At 39.6% G+C, this 15,330-nt stretch overlaps 1 protein-coding gene across 1 annotated transcript in view; it reads right to left on the reverse strand.

The window, feature by feature from the left end:
* Positions 1-1,296: 1,296 nt before the first annotated feature.
* Positions 1,297-15,330, reverse strand: part of chchd3a (coiled-coil-helix-coiled-coil-helix domain containing 3a) — a 117,759-nt gene continuing 103,725 nt past the window's right edge. Inside the window, exon 3 of the mRNA XM_061715203.1 lies at positions 1,297-1,394. Within this exon, the coding sequence (XP_061571187.1) occupies positions 1,297-1,394 (98 nt within the window). The remainder of the gene's footprint in view (positions 1,395-15,330) is intronic.

A 15,330-nucleotide genomic window follows, 5' to 3' on the forward strand; every position in this document is an offset into this window, starting at 1 on the left:
AATGTTAATCTCTGTTGGAGATGTTTTTTACTTCAGATTTTTTACCAGTGTTGCACAGTGATAATGTTTGTCACATTATTTGTTATTAACCTCCGTTTATAGAGGACTTGTTAACATCATTAGGCTTCTAGGATTGGTCTGAAATATTTTTCATTTGAATCTCTAAATGAGGACTTTACATTTCAGATGAACTTCTAAGCCTCCTATAATTTCATGCGATTGTTTTGTTTTGCTGATATAATGCACAGATGTGTCATAAATAAAAGGAGCTTATGGTTAATATTTTGGTTCCTTATTTATAACATCAAACTGGCTACTATGGACTGAAATGCTTGTGCTCAATGCTTAATATAATATTCAAATAAGGAAATCTTGGTGGAAAGTGTTGCTTTGTCATTATGGCGTGTTTTATTAAAAGTAGGTCAATATCAACTTCATTAAGTTTGCACAATGCATGGTTTCTACGGAGGAGTATTAGGGCCATGCAGGAGAAAAAAAATTTGAGAGAGGAAGATTTATTTTTTTTATTATGCACTTACGCGCGAGATTAATGTTGAAATACAATTTCGAGAATAAAGTCGAAATTTCGTGAATAAAGTTGACATTTCGAGAATAAAGTTGAAATACATTTCGACTTTTTTCTCGAAATTGTACTTCAACATTAATCTCGACATTTCGACTTATTTTTTCTTCGAAATTTTGACTTTTTTCTGGACATTGACTTTTTTCTCAAAATTGTACTTCAACATTAATCTCGATATTTCGACATTCTGACTTTTTTCTCAACATTTCGACTTTTTTCTTGAAGTGCATTATGAAAAAAAAAATCTTCCTCCTCTAAAATATTATTTTTATTTTTATCCTGCCTGGCCCTAATACTCTTCCGTAGGTTTCAAAATGAACTTGCATTTAAAATAATATTTCCTTATCTGAATATTATATTTAACATTCACAATGACTAAATCTGGAGACAATGAATACATAATTCATATGTAAACTAGACAGATATATTCTCCTGCTCATTGCTGAGCACAAATGTATTATATATACATAGATCTTCGTCTTTGAGTGCAAAATACATTTTGAAAACCCCCAAATTTTCCGCCTGTGTTCTTTGTGTGCGAACACAGCCTGGGTTAGGATGAGCATCTTCTAGGTCTCTTTCTTGCTTCCCAGAGGGTGAAATCAAATGAAAGGATGCTACAGTCTCAAAAAAACCTTACAAATAAAGTTTGAAGGCAAAATGCAACACAAAACATGTGACATTTCAGAGGAAGACTGCGTGGACGTTTCTTCTTACCAGGCTTGCATGTCCTGCTCCGCTCTGACCTTCTCTTGCTGCAGGTCTTTGAACAGCTCATCGCTGATCTTCTTCTTCAGGGTCTCCTTATCCACTAGGAACAGAAGACAAACAATGTTTATAAAACAAAAACAACATCCAGAGAAAAAAGAAAATTCCTCAAATGTTTATTACTTAGTGCCTGTGGTAACTGTTGCCAGGTAACACCATCACTTATTCACTTCATGATTCTGTAAACTGCAGTTTTCAAAATGCTACAAAAGAAAAACACAAGGATTCTAGACTTCATGTTTCCCACAGTCCAAAATGAAGCCATAAAGTTGCACATTTTGTGACCAACAGTCCAAAACCCATCAATAAAATGAATTAAATGGTTTTATTGTTTTATTTTTCGCCATAAAATGTGATCCGATCTCCGTCTAAGTCACGAAAATGGACAAACAATTTGCTCAAGCTGATAAAACATACACAATTATAGTTTCTCGTATTTACCGAATACACACATTAAACATTTACAATGCTGGAGGAAAATATAAGTGACTAATTACTTCTACAAAAGCAAATAGGAGTCGTTTGCACACCTGGAGTCCAACTAATGAGATGACTTTGGAGATGTGTGCTTTGGAGCTACAGTGATAAAACACACTCAAATATTCAAAGTTTGCCGTTCATAGGAAGCATCTGCTCACGCCGAGTCTCTGAGGAGACGATCAAGTCTGGGAAGGATGCAGAGTAATTGGTTTGCTGCACCGCCAACGTCCACAACACTTACCGCCATCAAGAGGAAAATTCAGCTATTTTTACCAAAATATCCTACAGGAAAATATCAGGGTGGGGATCTGACCCCTGAAGCCTGGGAGGAGTTGGACGATGAAGCATGACACGTGACCCAGTCAGAGGTTTTAACCTAGTAAAGATGCTGTGCAACATCCTCAGATGTTTTACATCTTTCAGGTCTGATTCAGAACTTTTACCTACCAGTGTTTGTTATGTTTATGTAATAATTGCTTGGGGGTCATGTTCTCGGTCTCTGGAAAGATCCTAGAGACAACTTCTGTTGTAAAAGATGCTATATAAATAAAATTGAACTGCTGCCAAAGACAGTTCAACCAGCTAGCAGACTTTGGGCCAATCCCAATACACCCCCCTACTTTCTACCACTTCACCCTCAAAATGAAGCCACAGGGGGTAGGGCTTTGGAATCTTCCCTAGGGATTGGGACACCACTTGCTACGTCACTGCGTGGTTTACGTTCGGGTACGTAAGCGGTCCTGGGCATTTCACGGATTTTTGTGACATCAGGTTGAAAACGTTGCAGCTTCACATCAAGCCTGAATTATGGTTCCGCGTTAAATCGACGCAGAGCCTACGGCGTAGGGTACGCGGCGACGCGTAACCTACGGCGTAGGCTCTGCGTTGGTGTCACGCAGAACCATAAATCACCGTTCATTCTGGCGAGATCTGAAAAAACTTCGCAACAACGAGCAAGCGAGTGATTATGTACATTCACTGAGTGAATATTATGAAAGTAAAATATATATTTCTCGCTAGAAATTTAATCAAAACGCATTTTTATGCAGAAAGTAACTCAAAATATAGATTTTATTCACTAAAAAAGGAGAAATGTCCACCATGTTTTTGTGTTTGATTCAGTCTGCAAATGATGACGTAAATAGTGTTGTCCCGATCGATCGGGTGGCCGATCGATCGGGCCCGATCACGTCATTTTCAAAAGATCGGGATCGGCCAAAAAAGTATCGGGACATACTGTTATGGCTCGGCCGGCTGGTTTCCGACTCCGCGACCCGGTAGCGCTGGGAGCGCGGAGTCGGCGCAGCGGCCAGAAGAGCCGGGCGGCTCTGCCCAGCAGTAGCTCAGAGCGGCTCCAGCAGCTCCAGGCCAGTTCGTCTTATTTGTTTGCTTATTGCTCTGTGCCTATGTTTTAACATATATTAATTATTTAATCATTTTATAATTGCATTTAACAATACAGACAGTTGATGTGTGTTTATTGTAAGATTTTGGGCAGCGCCGGCGGCTGAAGAATCGTTTGTGCTGGTGGGGAAGGAAGCGTGGCTAACAGAGAGCTAACAGCAGCTAGGCTACGCTCAGATAAACGGTCTGAAAGTTTTAAAAACAAAGAAAAGCTGTCGGAGAAAAGTGACTGTAGTGTTATGTAAATGATTATCCGTCACTCGTAAATCATCTTTTGGTCCACTTTATTGACTCGGTAACAACACAGGGATGACGGACTGCTATTTTGCAGGCTGGTGTTACGGTCTAAAGGGTCCGTGTCTGAACAACCACAATTGGTTCCTACGCTCTGCGTGACATCAGCACAACACAGTGACAGAAAACTATAACAGCCACAATGAATATCTGCTGCTATTCATTTCATGCTGTTGAGAATTCTGCACTACGGTTAAGCCAAAATGTATTTTCATTTTCTTATTGATTGTGAGTTTGACTGGATGTCATTCAACTTTTAAACCTCGTAAGTAAACTACCTCCTTTTGAAGTGAAATTGATTTATTTTTGTTATTTTACTATTCTGAACTTTTTGTTTTAGTTTACAATTTCATGTTTCTACATTTTGTGGCACCAGAGCTGATAAGCTTTGTTTTGATCCAATGATGCAGTCAGTGAAAAAACAAAAATATGTCCATGTTGGAGAGAATGGACAATACAGTTTTTTACTTAATTTACTTTACTTTTTTTTACTTTACTTTTTTACTTAATTCTTTGCCAAAATGTATCTGATTGGGAAAAAGTATCGGAAATGTATCGGGAGCCAAAAAAAGTGATCGGATCGGGAAAAATCGGGATCGGCAGATACTCAAACTCAAGTGATCGGGATCGGATCGGGAGCTAAAAAATCCTGATCGGGACAACCCTAGACGTAAAGCATTCTGGGAAATTTTCTCAGGCCCTCGGTCAGTGAGTCAGCATCTGAAATCCCTCGCTCTGAAGGGCTAGATTCATACACACTAACCCTCCTTATGTCCACTAGCCCTACATGCAAAGAGGAATTGGGACACCACTACCCTCACGAGAACGCGCAAAATTTAGGGGTAGGACTGAAAAGTAGGAGTAGGGGGGGATTGGGACTGGCCCTTTAACTTACATTTTCATCCCAAACTGATTGTTTGAGAAAAAAGTGAGAAATTATAAATATAATGGGCTGCCATGGAGGATGGGTCAGGTAGTCATTTAAATTACACGCAAATTATTGAGAAAGTTCAGGAGTTCATGATATTTCTCATGGGCTATATTTTTATATTATGTACTTGGTATATAACATGTGCAATATCTGTTTTTTTTCTTTCCTGTACTGCACTACCTTTATTTTCATTCCAATGTATATACTTTTTATATTTCGTAATTATATATTTTTTACCCCTCCCCTGTATGTGTGTGTTAAGTGTACTGCTGCTGCACAAAGTGAGTTTCCCCATTGAGGGAAAAATAAAGGATAATCTAAACTAATCTAATGCAGTGGGACTTATTTTTATCTTTTTAAAATCAAGATTCTTAAGGGTAAAAAAAAAAAAAAAAAAAAAAGATTAAAAAAAAAAACAATATTTAACTAACACCATTTTTAAATTCACTTTAAATTGAGACGTAACAGCTTTAAAAAAAATAAGTCTTTTCAATCATTATTTCGCTAATTACATCTATTTCCACCATTTCCAAGTTTATATAGAACCTCAAACCTAAATGTGGTGCAGTTCTCTGGAAAAGTGGCTCTAAAGCCATAAAAAAAAAAAGAAATCCCCAAGGACACGACTACTTGGGGATTTTTCCATCACCTGGCACCTAAAAAAGCAAGACAAATATTTGGCGTGAGAAGCCACGATGAACTTGACATAGAATTCCCTGCAGGTTACTTTAACGTGCTAATGCTGCGCTGCAACAGCCCCCAGTGGACACGTATTCGTGTCAGGGACAACATACGTGTGAGACGCCATGTCCTCGGCGCTCTATCTTGGCAGGTAATTAAGCATGAAAGTAAAGACGGCTCCGGCGACCGGGCCGGAACGTGCTCTGAAGACAGAAGTGGCGTGCGGTTTGCTGCAACGCCGCAGTGATGAAGGGGGAAGTGTCTCCGTCCGTCAAGATTACTCTCCACTGCATTAGTTAGATGGGATAATCCCCATTGTCAGAGTCTATTATTACCTGGTAACGTGGTGACAGCATGCCACAAAAACCTCATTAGACTTCAATCAGATTAATTCTTCCAGTAAACAGTAAGAGTACAAATATGCAATCTCTCTTAAGCAGAAAGAACATTACCGATGCAAAACTGCCTCATACTCCAGCACTGGATTTATTTACTGCGTTTATCCTGTAATTGTAAAAGCTTTGGTGGTAAGAAGTTACTATTAGTCTCACATTTGTTTGTCTGGAACTTGTTGTGCAAGTCGTGGCTACTTTTGTACTTCCTGTTTTTTCCCCAATGATGGAAAACTCGAGGCAGAACAGAACTGAATTCCTCCATCTGTCCAACTAAATTGCTTTTTTTCAACAGCAAATGCTTGTGATTTACATTCTCCCGTTTCTGCACAAGTTTGTTTTGACCAGAACGATAATAAAAGTGATAAACCAGAAGCTCCAAGTTCAGATGAAGACACATAACTTCACTTCAATCTTTGTGTTAAAATGTGTTTAAGAGTTATCTTCTCTCACTGCAACACTTTAAATTCCAGGGAAGTGGATTTATTTAATAGCTGCTAGTACGCACTCCAGTCAAGTCGGCGGATTCTGCAAAAAATACTAAAATAAATAAAATACTGAAACGTTTGTGCACTTTACAATTTAGAGACGCATATAATCCAACAAGACAGGACTCTGAAGAGGGACGGTTTTTACCTCATTTGATTTGAACAATGAAATGTTTTGATAATCCTTTAGTATTATCAGCAAACCACAAATGTACAAGAGACTGTTTTATTTCCTGCAGTTTTAAGTAAAGATATCCCTTTTTAATAATAATAGATTTTATTTGTTGGCGCCTTTCTGAGCACCCAAGGACACCTTACAGTAAAAAGACATAGAAAATGTGAATAATACTACATAAAAAAAAAATACAAATAATACAACAAAAAAAATAAAATACAGAAAATTAAACTGGATACGAAAGTCTGAACAGATGGGTTTCAAGCTGTGATTTAAATTGTCCAATGGAGTCAATGTTACGGACACAGGGGGGGAGAGAGTTCGGGTGGAGAAGGTCTGACAGGTATTGAGGGACCAGGTTATGGAGGGCTTTAAATGCGAGGAGAAGAACGTTATATTGGATGCGGTGGTGAACAGGTAGCCAGTGGAGCTGCATGAGGATGGGGGTGATGTGGTCAGTGGATTTTTGTACGGGTGGTGATTCTGGCAGCAGAGTTCTGGATGATTTGGAGATGGTGGAGAAGTTTGTTGGGGAGACCAGTGAGAATTGAGTTGCAGTAATCAATGCGTGAGGTGACAAGTGCGTGGACCAAGACCTTGGTGTTGTGCTGGGTGAGAGATGGGCGGATTCTGGAGATGTTGCGTAGGTGAGTGAAAGCAGTACGGGTAATGTTACTGATGTGGGGGGAAAAGAGAGAACACTGTCCAGTATGACGCCGAGGCTTTTGACTTGGGAGGAGATATGGACCGGGTGACCATCAATGGAGATATTGAAGGGGTGAGTTTTGGAGAGTGTGGACCTTGTGCCGACGAGAAGGACTTCGCTTTTATTTCCATTTAACTTGAGAAAGTTATTTGTCATTCAGGTGTTGAGACAGTCAGTAAGAGCAGGGGGGAGGGAGGTGCTTGGTTTAGTGGAGATGTAAAGTTGTGTGTCATCAGCATAACTGTGAAACTGGATTCCAAATTGGCGGAGGATGTTACCAAGGGGGAGGATGTATACAATGAAAAGAAGCGGTCCGAGCACTGATCCCTGTGGAACACCATGTGTGATGGGTGATGGTTGGGAGTGTACATTTTTCCCTTAAACAAACTGTTTCCAGTCAGAGAGATATGAGGTGAACCCTTTTATTGCAGTACCAGAGACCCCAGTGCCAGCCAGGCGTTCCAGGAGTACGGAGTGGGAGATGGTATCGACCGAGGTCGAGGAGGATGAGGATGAGGATGGTGAGAAGGCCAGAATCTGCTGCCAGGAGGAGGTCATTGGTGATCTTGATTAAGGCAGTTTCTGTGCTGTGTTTTGGGCGGAAACCAGACTGGAATAGTTCAAAGAGGCTATTGTTGTGCAGGTGTTTCTGGAGGTGGGTTGCTACTGTCTTTTCCAGAATCTTAGAGATGAATGGGAGGTTGGAAATGGGCCGATAGTAATTGTGGTAAATTGGATCTAAACCAGGTTTTTTAAGAATGGGAGTGATGGAAGCAGTCTTCAATGATGGTGGAACAGTAGCAGTGGAAAGGGAGTTACAATGGGTGAGACTGTTGGCAGAGAGGCTTTAATTAAGGCAGTGGGGAGAGGATCAAGAGGGCAGGTAGAGTTCTTGGATGCTTTGATGAGTCTATTAATACTTTCAACAGATGGGAGTTGAAATGTGGACAGGGTGTTGGAGGGTGGAGGATCCAGGGTGTTCCACTGGGAGAAGGTGGGTTGCGTTGGTGCAGGAATAGTCAGTTGTTGGTGGATGTTGACAATTTTTGAATTGAAAAAGTCCAGAAACTCTTGACACTGAGGTGGAGATGAGAGGGATTTCAGCTGGTTACAAAAGTTTGTTGACAGTTGAGAATAAAGTCTGGTTGTTGCTGTCAGCAGAGTTAATGATATGGGAATAGTAGGTGGACCTGGCTGTGTTGATGGCAGATTTGTAGGAAGTGAGATGGTCAAGATACATTTGCTGATGTACCACTAGGCCGGTTTTCCTGACTAATCGCTCCAACTGACGACCCCATGCTTTTTGAGTTGAATTTGTGGCTCCTTTTCACAAAAGATGACCAAAGATGATGCAAGTGGTCTCATCTTTTAACACCAAGACAATAACTTTAACTATTTTCACTTTTGCAGTAAATGAAATCACTTGATCCTCTGCATGGTTTCTCCCACATGTCGCCTTCCACTCAACAACAAATAACTAACCGTTAGATTTGGCTCAGTGAAGAAGAAAGATAAGCACGAGGCAGGGGGAGGGTTTGTCATCGCTGCTCCTCAGAGGGAACACTAAAACAAAGGGAGCTGGTAAGTGATAGATGATAACTTTTTACTGCATCCTCGAAGACGCCGGCTTGTGTCACCGACTGTCCAGAGGACGATAAAATAATACCCTGAGTGTTTGACTGCACTCACGAGTACCGCTGACTCACTGCGGAGGAGAGACTAATCACATCTCTGTCCAACACTGGGTTGGCTGTCATGACACAAACAATAAAATAAAATCGTCTAAACGTTAAATGATTACATATTAGCTATGGCTGCCCACAAAAATAGTGTGATGATGCTTGACATATGGAACCGCAGTAATCTGAGGTCATGGGTGGGAGTATCTTTAAATACCCATAAGATAGTCTTATCGTAATGTTGTGATATTTTTAAGACCGACAGCAGCAAAGATCAATCACATCTGTCTCAACGGTTGTTATTCCGGCTCTGGCATGAAGGTAACAGATCGTTCTGGCCGTGATGGCAACATGGGGCTTTCCATGTTTTCCTTTAATGCTGCGACTTTGAGGGCAGAGAGATTTCAAAAACATCTGGGTGCACAGCATGCAAGTCGGACTTTTTCTTGAAGATATTCCCGTCACCATCATTTATCAACGCTTTTGAACTTCCCATTTGTGACCCTGAACCATATATTGCTGTCATACAAAAGCAAAAGCCCCCTGCTCCAATGTCAACACTTTCACCGTCAAGCTTGAGCTTTGTGACCACATGGGAAGAGGAAAAAGCCGTCTACCGGAAAACTATTTTCAGATGAGAGACAGGCTGACCTCAGCGATCAGAGATGTGTGGAGAGGTAAGAGTGATGCTCTCCTTGCTAGGAACACCGCCGTCTCACTTAACCAGGCCGGTGGTTTGGATCAGCACCTGAGAGATGTTCAGCTGCCAGAGAAACTAAAACCACTACCGCAAAGAACGACCGCAGGGTTCAAACCATCAACTCGACTGAAAGTTGGACAATGTCACACACCACAAACACGCAGCGAATCTAGCTAGGGTGAAGACAGATGAGTGTAAGATGAAGCTTTTGGGACGACCTTCCCAAAGTCCTGACCTCACCTCCGTGGAAAATATCTGTACTGTGACATTGAGCAAACTATCAATTCTTCCCAAAACAATTCAGTTTATTCCTTCCTGGAATAAATGTTCAAAAGGTTTGGTGATGGCTATCCGGACCTGGGGGTGACAGAGCCTTCTCCATCGCTGCTCCCACCCTCTGGAACCCCCTCCCCAAACACATCCGTGACTGTACAGTAGGAATGGGCGATATTTTACCGTTCACGATAAACCGTCAAAACAATTCCTCACGATAAGAATTTGTCATCTTGCGGTAAAAACGATAAATTGATCATGTTTTTGTTGTAAAGCTTGAATTATGGTTCTGTGTTAAATCCACGCACAACGTATGTGAAGGAAGGAAGGAAGAAAACAAGGAAAGAAGGAAGGAAGGGAGAAAAGAGGAAGGAAGGAAAGGAGGAAGGACAGAAGGAAGGAAGGAAAGGAGGAAGGAAGGGAGAAAAGAGGAAGGGAAGAAGGAAGGAGAGAGCAGGAGGAAAGAAGGAAGGAAGGGAAAAAGGAAGGAAGGGAGAAACGAGGAAGGAAGGAAGGAAGGAAGGAAGGAAGGAAGGAGAGAGCAGGAAGAAGGAAGGAAGGGAAAAAAGAAGGAAGGAAGGAAAGGGGAGAAGGAAGGGAGAAAACAAGGAAGGAAGGAAGGAAGGAAGGAAGGAAGGAAGGAAGGAAGGAAGGAAGGAAATGAGCCAGAAAGAAAGAAAGGATAAATTCCCGTTGATGACGTTTTTGTGTAACAAACATGGCGGATCTGAGAGCGAGATATATTTATAGTTACAAAGGTGGAGTTGAATTGGTATTTTTATTTATTTATTTATTTTTTATTTTATTTTTTTTTTTAAATCGTAATTTTTATCGTTATCGGGATAAATGCCAGAAATTATCGTGATACATTTTTTAGTCCATACCGCCCATCCCTACTGTACAGACCTCCCTATATTTAAATTCCATCTCAAAACTCACCTTTACAGAACTGCTTTTAATGTGTGATCAATGTTCTGTGTCATGTAGAGTCCTATGTGTACTGTTTTTATGATTTTTATACTACTGTGAAGTGTCTTTAGTGTCGTTGAGTGTACTGATTTTAGGATTTTTACTAATGTAAAGCGTCTTTGAGTCCCTAGAAGAGTGCTATACAAATAAAATGTATTATTATTATTATCCAAAGATATAGGCTTAGGTTACGTTTCTGAAGGGTTTTATCCATTTACTAAATCTTATACTGTTATTATGCACCAGAGAAGCTCACATTAAAAACAACTAATAAATAAATTAAATAAAAAATTCAAAGCTGATGCAAATTTCCAGTGCTTTAGTTTTGAACTATTCTGCATCCTTTCACATCCACATATCTGGTGTTTTGTTATTCTTTCCATTGACCCGGTCTTTGTACGTTTTGACCATATAGAAACTTAATCTTTGCCATTTTAAGAATTTGATGTACCTGCTGTACTCTACTGCCTTTATTTTTTAACTTGTGGTTTTTATTATTTTACCTCTTTTCTTATTAGTTTATTTCATTGTTTTTGTTATTTACTATTTAATTTCAGAATCAGAAAGGGGGTTTATTGCCAAGTTTGTTAACACACACAAGGAATTTGTTGTGGTGATTGGTGCAATACAGTAAGAATAAAAATATTTAAAAAAAACAAATATATGGAGATAAAATAAGAGAATAAAATAAAATGTATAAACAGAAATAAACAGAAATGTACAATATGAGGATTAAAAAGTGCCGGATATGAGTCTTTACAAAAAGTGACGTAGGATGACAGATGACAGATAAAATGTATAAACAGAAATGAACAATATGGGGTTTTTAAAGTGCCGAATTGTGTCTTGCCGCTTTTAATGTTGATGTAAAGCATTTTGAATTAAAATTTAAATTGTACTATACAAATAAACTTGCCTTGTCTTATACTCTCTGAGTTTCCACTTAAACGGTATTTTGTCCAAATTTAAGTAGGTGGGAGATATTTTCACCATCTTAAGTGCAGAATACAGTTATTGAATATCTCAAGATCCAATAACTTCTAAAGAAAATGCCTTTGGTGAATAGGAATGCATATAAAAATCAAGTCAAAACCAAAATCACGGGTCAAGAAGAGTCATTATAAACCTCAAAAACCACGACTGCCATTCAGCATCAACCGCTCTTGACAAGAAAAAACGCTTGTAATGAAAAGACACATGTTGCACGTTACGAAAAGTAACATTTCCTAAGTCCTAGAAGTTCAAGCAAGCTTTGGCAATTCCTCATTTCCTCTCCAGACTTGCGTAGGAGAGGCTTCTGATCGCTGGCGGGCCCGCGGGGTCAGCCACAGAACAGGTTCTGATATGATAAACACTGTCTGGGGTCCTTACGGTAGCTGCTCGGGTCACAGACAATTCCAGATTGACAGAGACCGTGTCAATCCTGAGTAGGACATGTAAATGTTAAAAAGATTAAAAACTCATCATCTCCTTCGACGCGTCTCCCTCTTTTCCCTCCTCTCCACCAATCGCTACACCCTATGGAAAACCCACAGAGAAGGAGGCAGGGCGGCGGAGCGCGGGCTATTGGCAGTGGAGATAATAGACGAAGCCAAATTGCATTTCTCATCAGAAGTTTCATTAACCCCGGGACCCGCATTGAGGGCATAATCTGTAACATTACCACTTCCTCACGTTCCCTACCTCGCGCTTAGCCAAGTCACCGCACACCTTTCACAGTGTTCAAATAAGAAAGGAAAGGTAGGGAGATAAAAAAGTGCCAGGAGCGGGTTTCCAGCGCCTTCTGATCATCGGATTTTATTCCTCCATTCACAGTTTTTCTTTTTAATTCAATGCCGTGCCACGGACCTTCCAAGACCTAACTGATCATTTCTGTCAAAAACTATGAATAAAGTTTCAAAAGCGGGAGACAGATGTATTTCACGAGTTTCACTTGTACCGCAATTTCCCTCATCTTTCTCATCCTCCCGTTCTTGCCGCTGCGGCGGGGAGAGACATCTTTAAGCAGGCCATTAGTCCAGAACAGTGTGGAGGCTCTGGCGTATGAATATTTATAGCACGCTGGAGAAGGTGTAGGAGGTTCAACCTTGACTACGGTGTAATCAGCACACATACTGACTCGGGCCGTGATTTAGAGACAGCCGACCTGCTGAGAGCCTCACTCGATACCTAAGTCGTGGACACACATAATCAATGTCTGCCTCATTAAGGTCGTACCCTTTGAGAATTGGGCTGAACTTTGCAACATTTTTAACGAGATTCACATTCACCACACCTTCTTTAATATATAATATATATATATATGAAAAAGAGCACACTCAGACATGATCGATTGTGCAAGAAGATCTTTTGGGGGCCTACGGTACTTTTACAGTACTCTGTAAGCTTGGTGCCTCTCTTTCAAGGTCATCCAGGTGACCTTGGAAAGATTACCACAGTGAATGTCAACACACATATGTGTATGATAGGGCAGGGGATCGATTCAAATGTCAAGAATCGATTCGATTCCGATTCAAATGTCAAGAATCGATTCGATTCCGATTCTTAAGATTCAGAATCGATTATCAAGATTTGATTCGATCCGATTCCGATATTGATCTGTTTTTTGAGCTGTTGCATGAATTATATGACTGTAGTTATGCAAAATATTACTACTAGTATTATATTGAGATTAAACAGCAAGTATTGCAGCTAATGATGCTGTAAGGACCAATCAGCTCCCAGAATGCTGATAGAACTGAAACAGAAACATCGTGGGTCAGAATTATCAAACAGATCCAGGGAGGAAACAGAGACGGAGCAAATCGGTTTTATTTTTTCCCACATTCCGTTTTTATTTGTTCCAATTTGGGTCTATTTTGGTTTTGAATTTTTGAGCATTTGGTTTTTAGCATTTTTTGCAAATGTAACCCCAAGACAGTATATAAAGTAATTAAATATATACAATTTATGCAATTATAACCCTTTAATGTTTTCATACCTTTAAACATATTTAAAGGCAAAAACATGGCACCAGTTATTCTCGTGTCCAACAAAACATTACTTTTTGGCGGATAAACAAAACCAAAAGTTGTAATGTAATGATGGAAAAAAAAAACATAAATAAATAAATTTAAAAAAAAAAAACCCAAAAAACAAAAAAATAATCGATCTTTAGACATATGAATCGATTTTTAGGAATTAATATGAGAATCAATTTAGAATTGGGAAATCGATTTTTTCAACACGGGCCTAATTGCATGCATGGAAATAGGTAGAAATGTTCAAAGGATCACAATCAACAGATTTGATGCATTGAGTCGTAATAAATCTTCTGAAGCTATTCTGTTTAGATTTGATTTCTTTCATATAAACAAGCCAAAGAAAATAGGAGTTCAAGTCTCGTTCGATGTAAACAGAACTAAACTAATCAAGAGATTCCTTTTTTGGGGATAAACAAAAAAAATAACCAAAAGTTGTAATGTAATGATAAAAAAAAATACATAAATAAATAAAAGAAAAAAGAAAAACAAAAAAAAAAAACTGTAGACATATGAATTGATTTTTAGGAATTAATATGACAATCGATTTAGAATTGGGAAATCAATTTTTTTCAACACAGGCCTAGTATATGACATATATAAAAAGGCCAAAGCCCGACAGGAGTCACGCATACATGTGTATTTAAATGAAAGCTGCAGCGATAAAAGCGAAATGTTGACTGTGAAGCGACACACAGTCGATACAAGCACAAAAAGACTCCTCAGTATAACAGAGATGAACTCTTCACCCCATATCACACTTTTCTACCTTTGTCTCGTTTCAGATTTTGCATCAGTGTTTCCAGGCTGAAATGGCAAAGACACGAGAAGTTAATCATAACAGGAAGAGCTCCTCAACATCATATAAAAGCTGCTCTGTGCTATTCCGAGGACCGGTGTGGGTGCTCTTCTCCTCAGGCCAAAATTCATCACATTCATTCATGCCAAGCTCTCACACATAATATCCCATGTCATCTTATGAAAGCTCTAGAAGCCAAATAAAAAAATTACAGGACACATACACACCCGCACAACACTTCCTGCTCTTAATGAGGCCTAAAAGTTTGTTGTGTGACACTGCGGAGGTGTCGTTTTAATCACTGGAGCCAGTGTGGCGTGGCATAAGTTGGCCTTTTTTAATTACCTCACTGACTGAGCACAGTCAAGGATGGAGGAGCCTGCCCACATCGTGGATGCCACCCTACATAGAGAGTGTGCCCACGGTCCATTCTGTGTTGTGTAATTAGCAGGTAACATTCAAATGTCCTCTGCCAGATAAGGGCCGTGCGCCCACACGCCAGCAAGACAATAGGGCTGAAGCTGGACTTGTACAGAGACGGAAGTGAGCCAACGGCAAGTTTGTCTTTGTGGTTGAGGGAGATTTCTTAATTTTTATATGTTGATTCTTAGGGCTGGGCGATATGAACCAAAAGTCATATCTCGATATTTTCTAGCTGAATGGCGATACTCGATATATATATATATATATATATATCGATATTTTTTTGTGCCATAATTGGGGTTTCCCCCAAAGCATTATAGCATAGCATCTCTGTTAGCTTCATTTTTTTCTGAGGCAAACCCTTAAAAAAACAGTCAGTTTTAATACAAAGCCTCGTGCCAAATGTCACACAGGTTCCTTTATTAACAGAGGTCTGCACAATATCAAAATGTATAAAACAAATGAAACAAAAATAAACTGCCTGCATATATAGAATAAAAATGCTTCTTGAATAAAATAAAACAAATCCCTTTCCTGCATAACAATTAAATTAAAATACACTGTG

This window comes from Cololabis saira, chromosome 23 (genome assembly GCF_033807715.1).
Source record: "Cololabis saira isolate AMF1-May2022 chromosome 23, fColSai1.1, whole genome shotgun sequence".
NCBI classification, from domain to species: domain Eukaryota; kingdom Metazoa; phylum Chordata; class Actinopteri; order Beloniformes; family Belonidae; genus Cololabis; species Cololabis saira.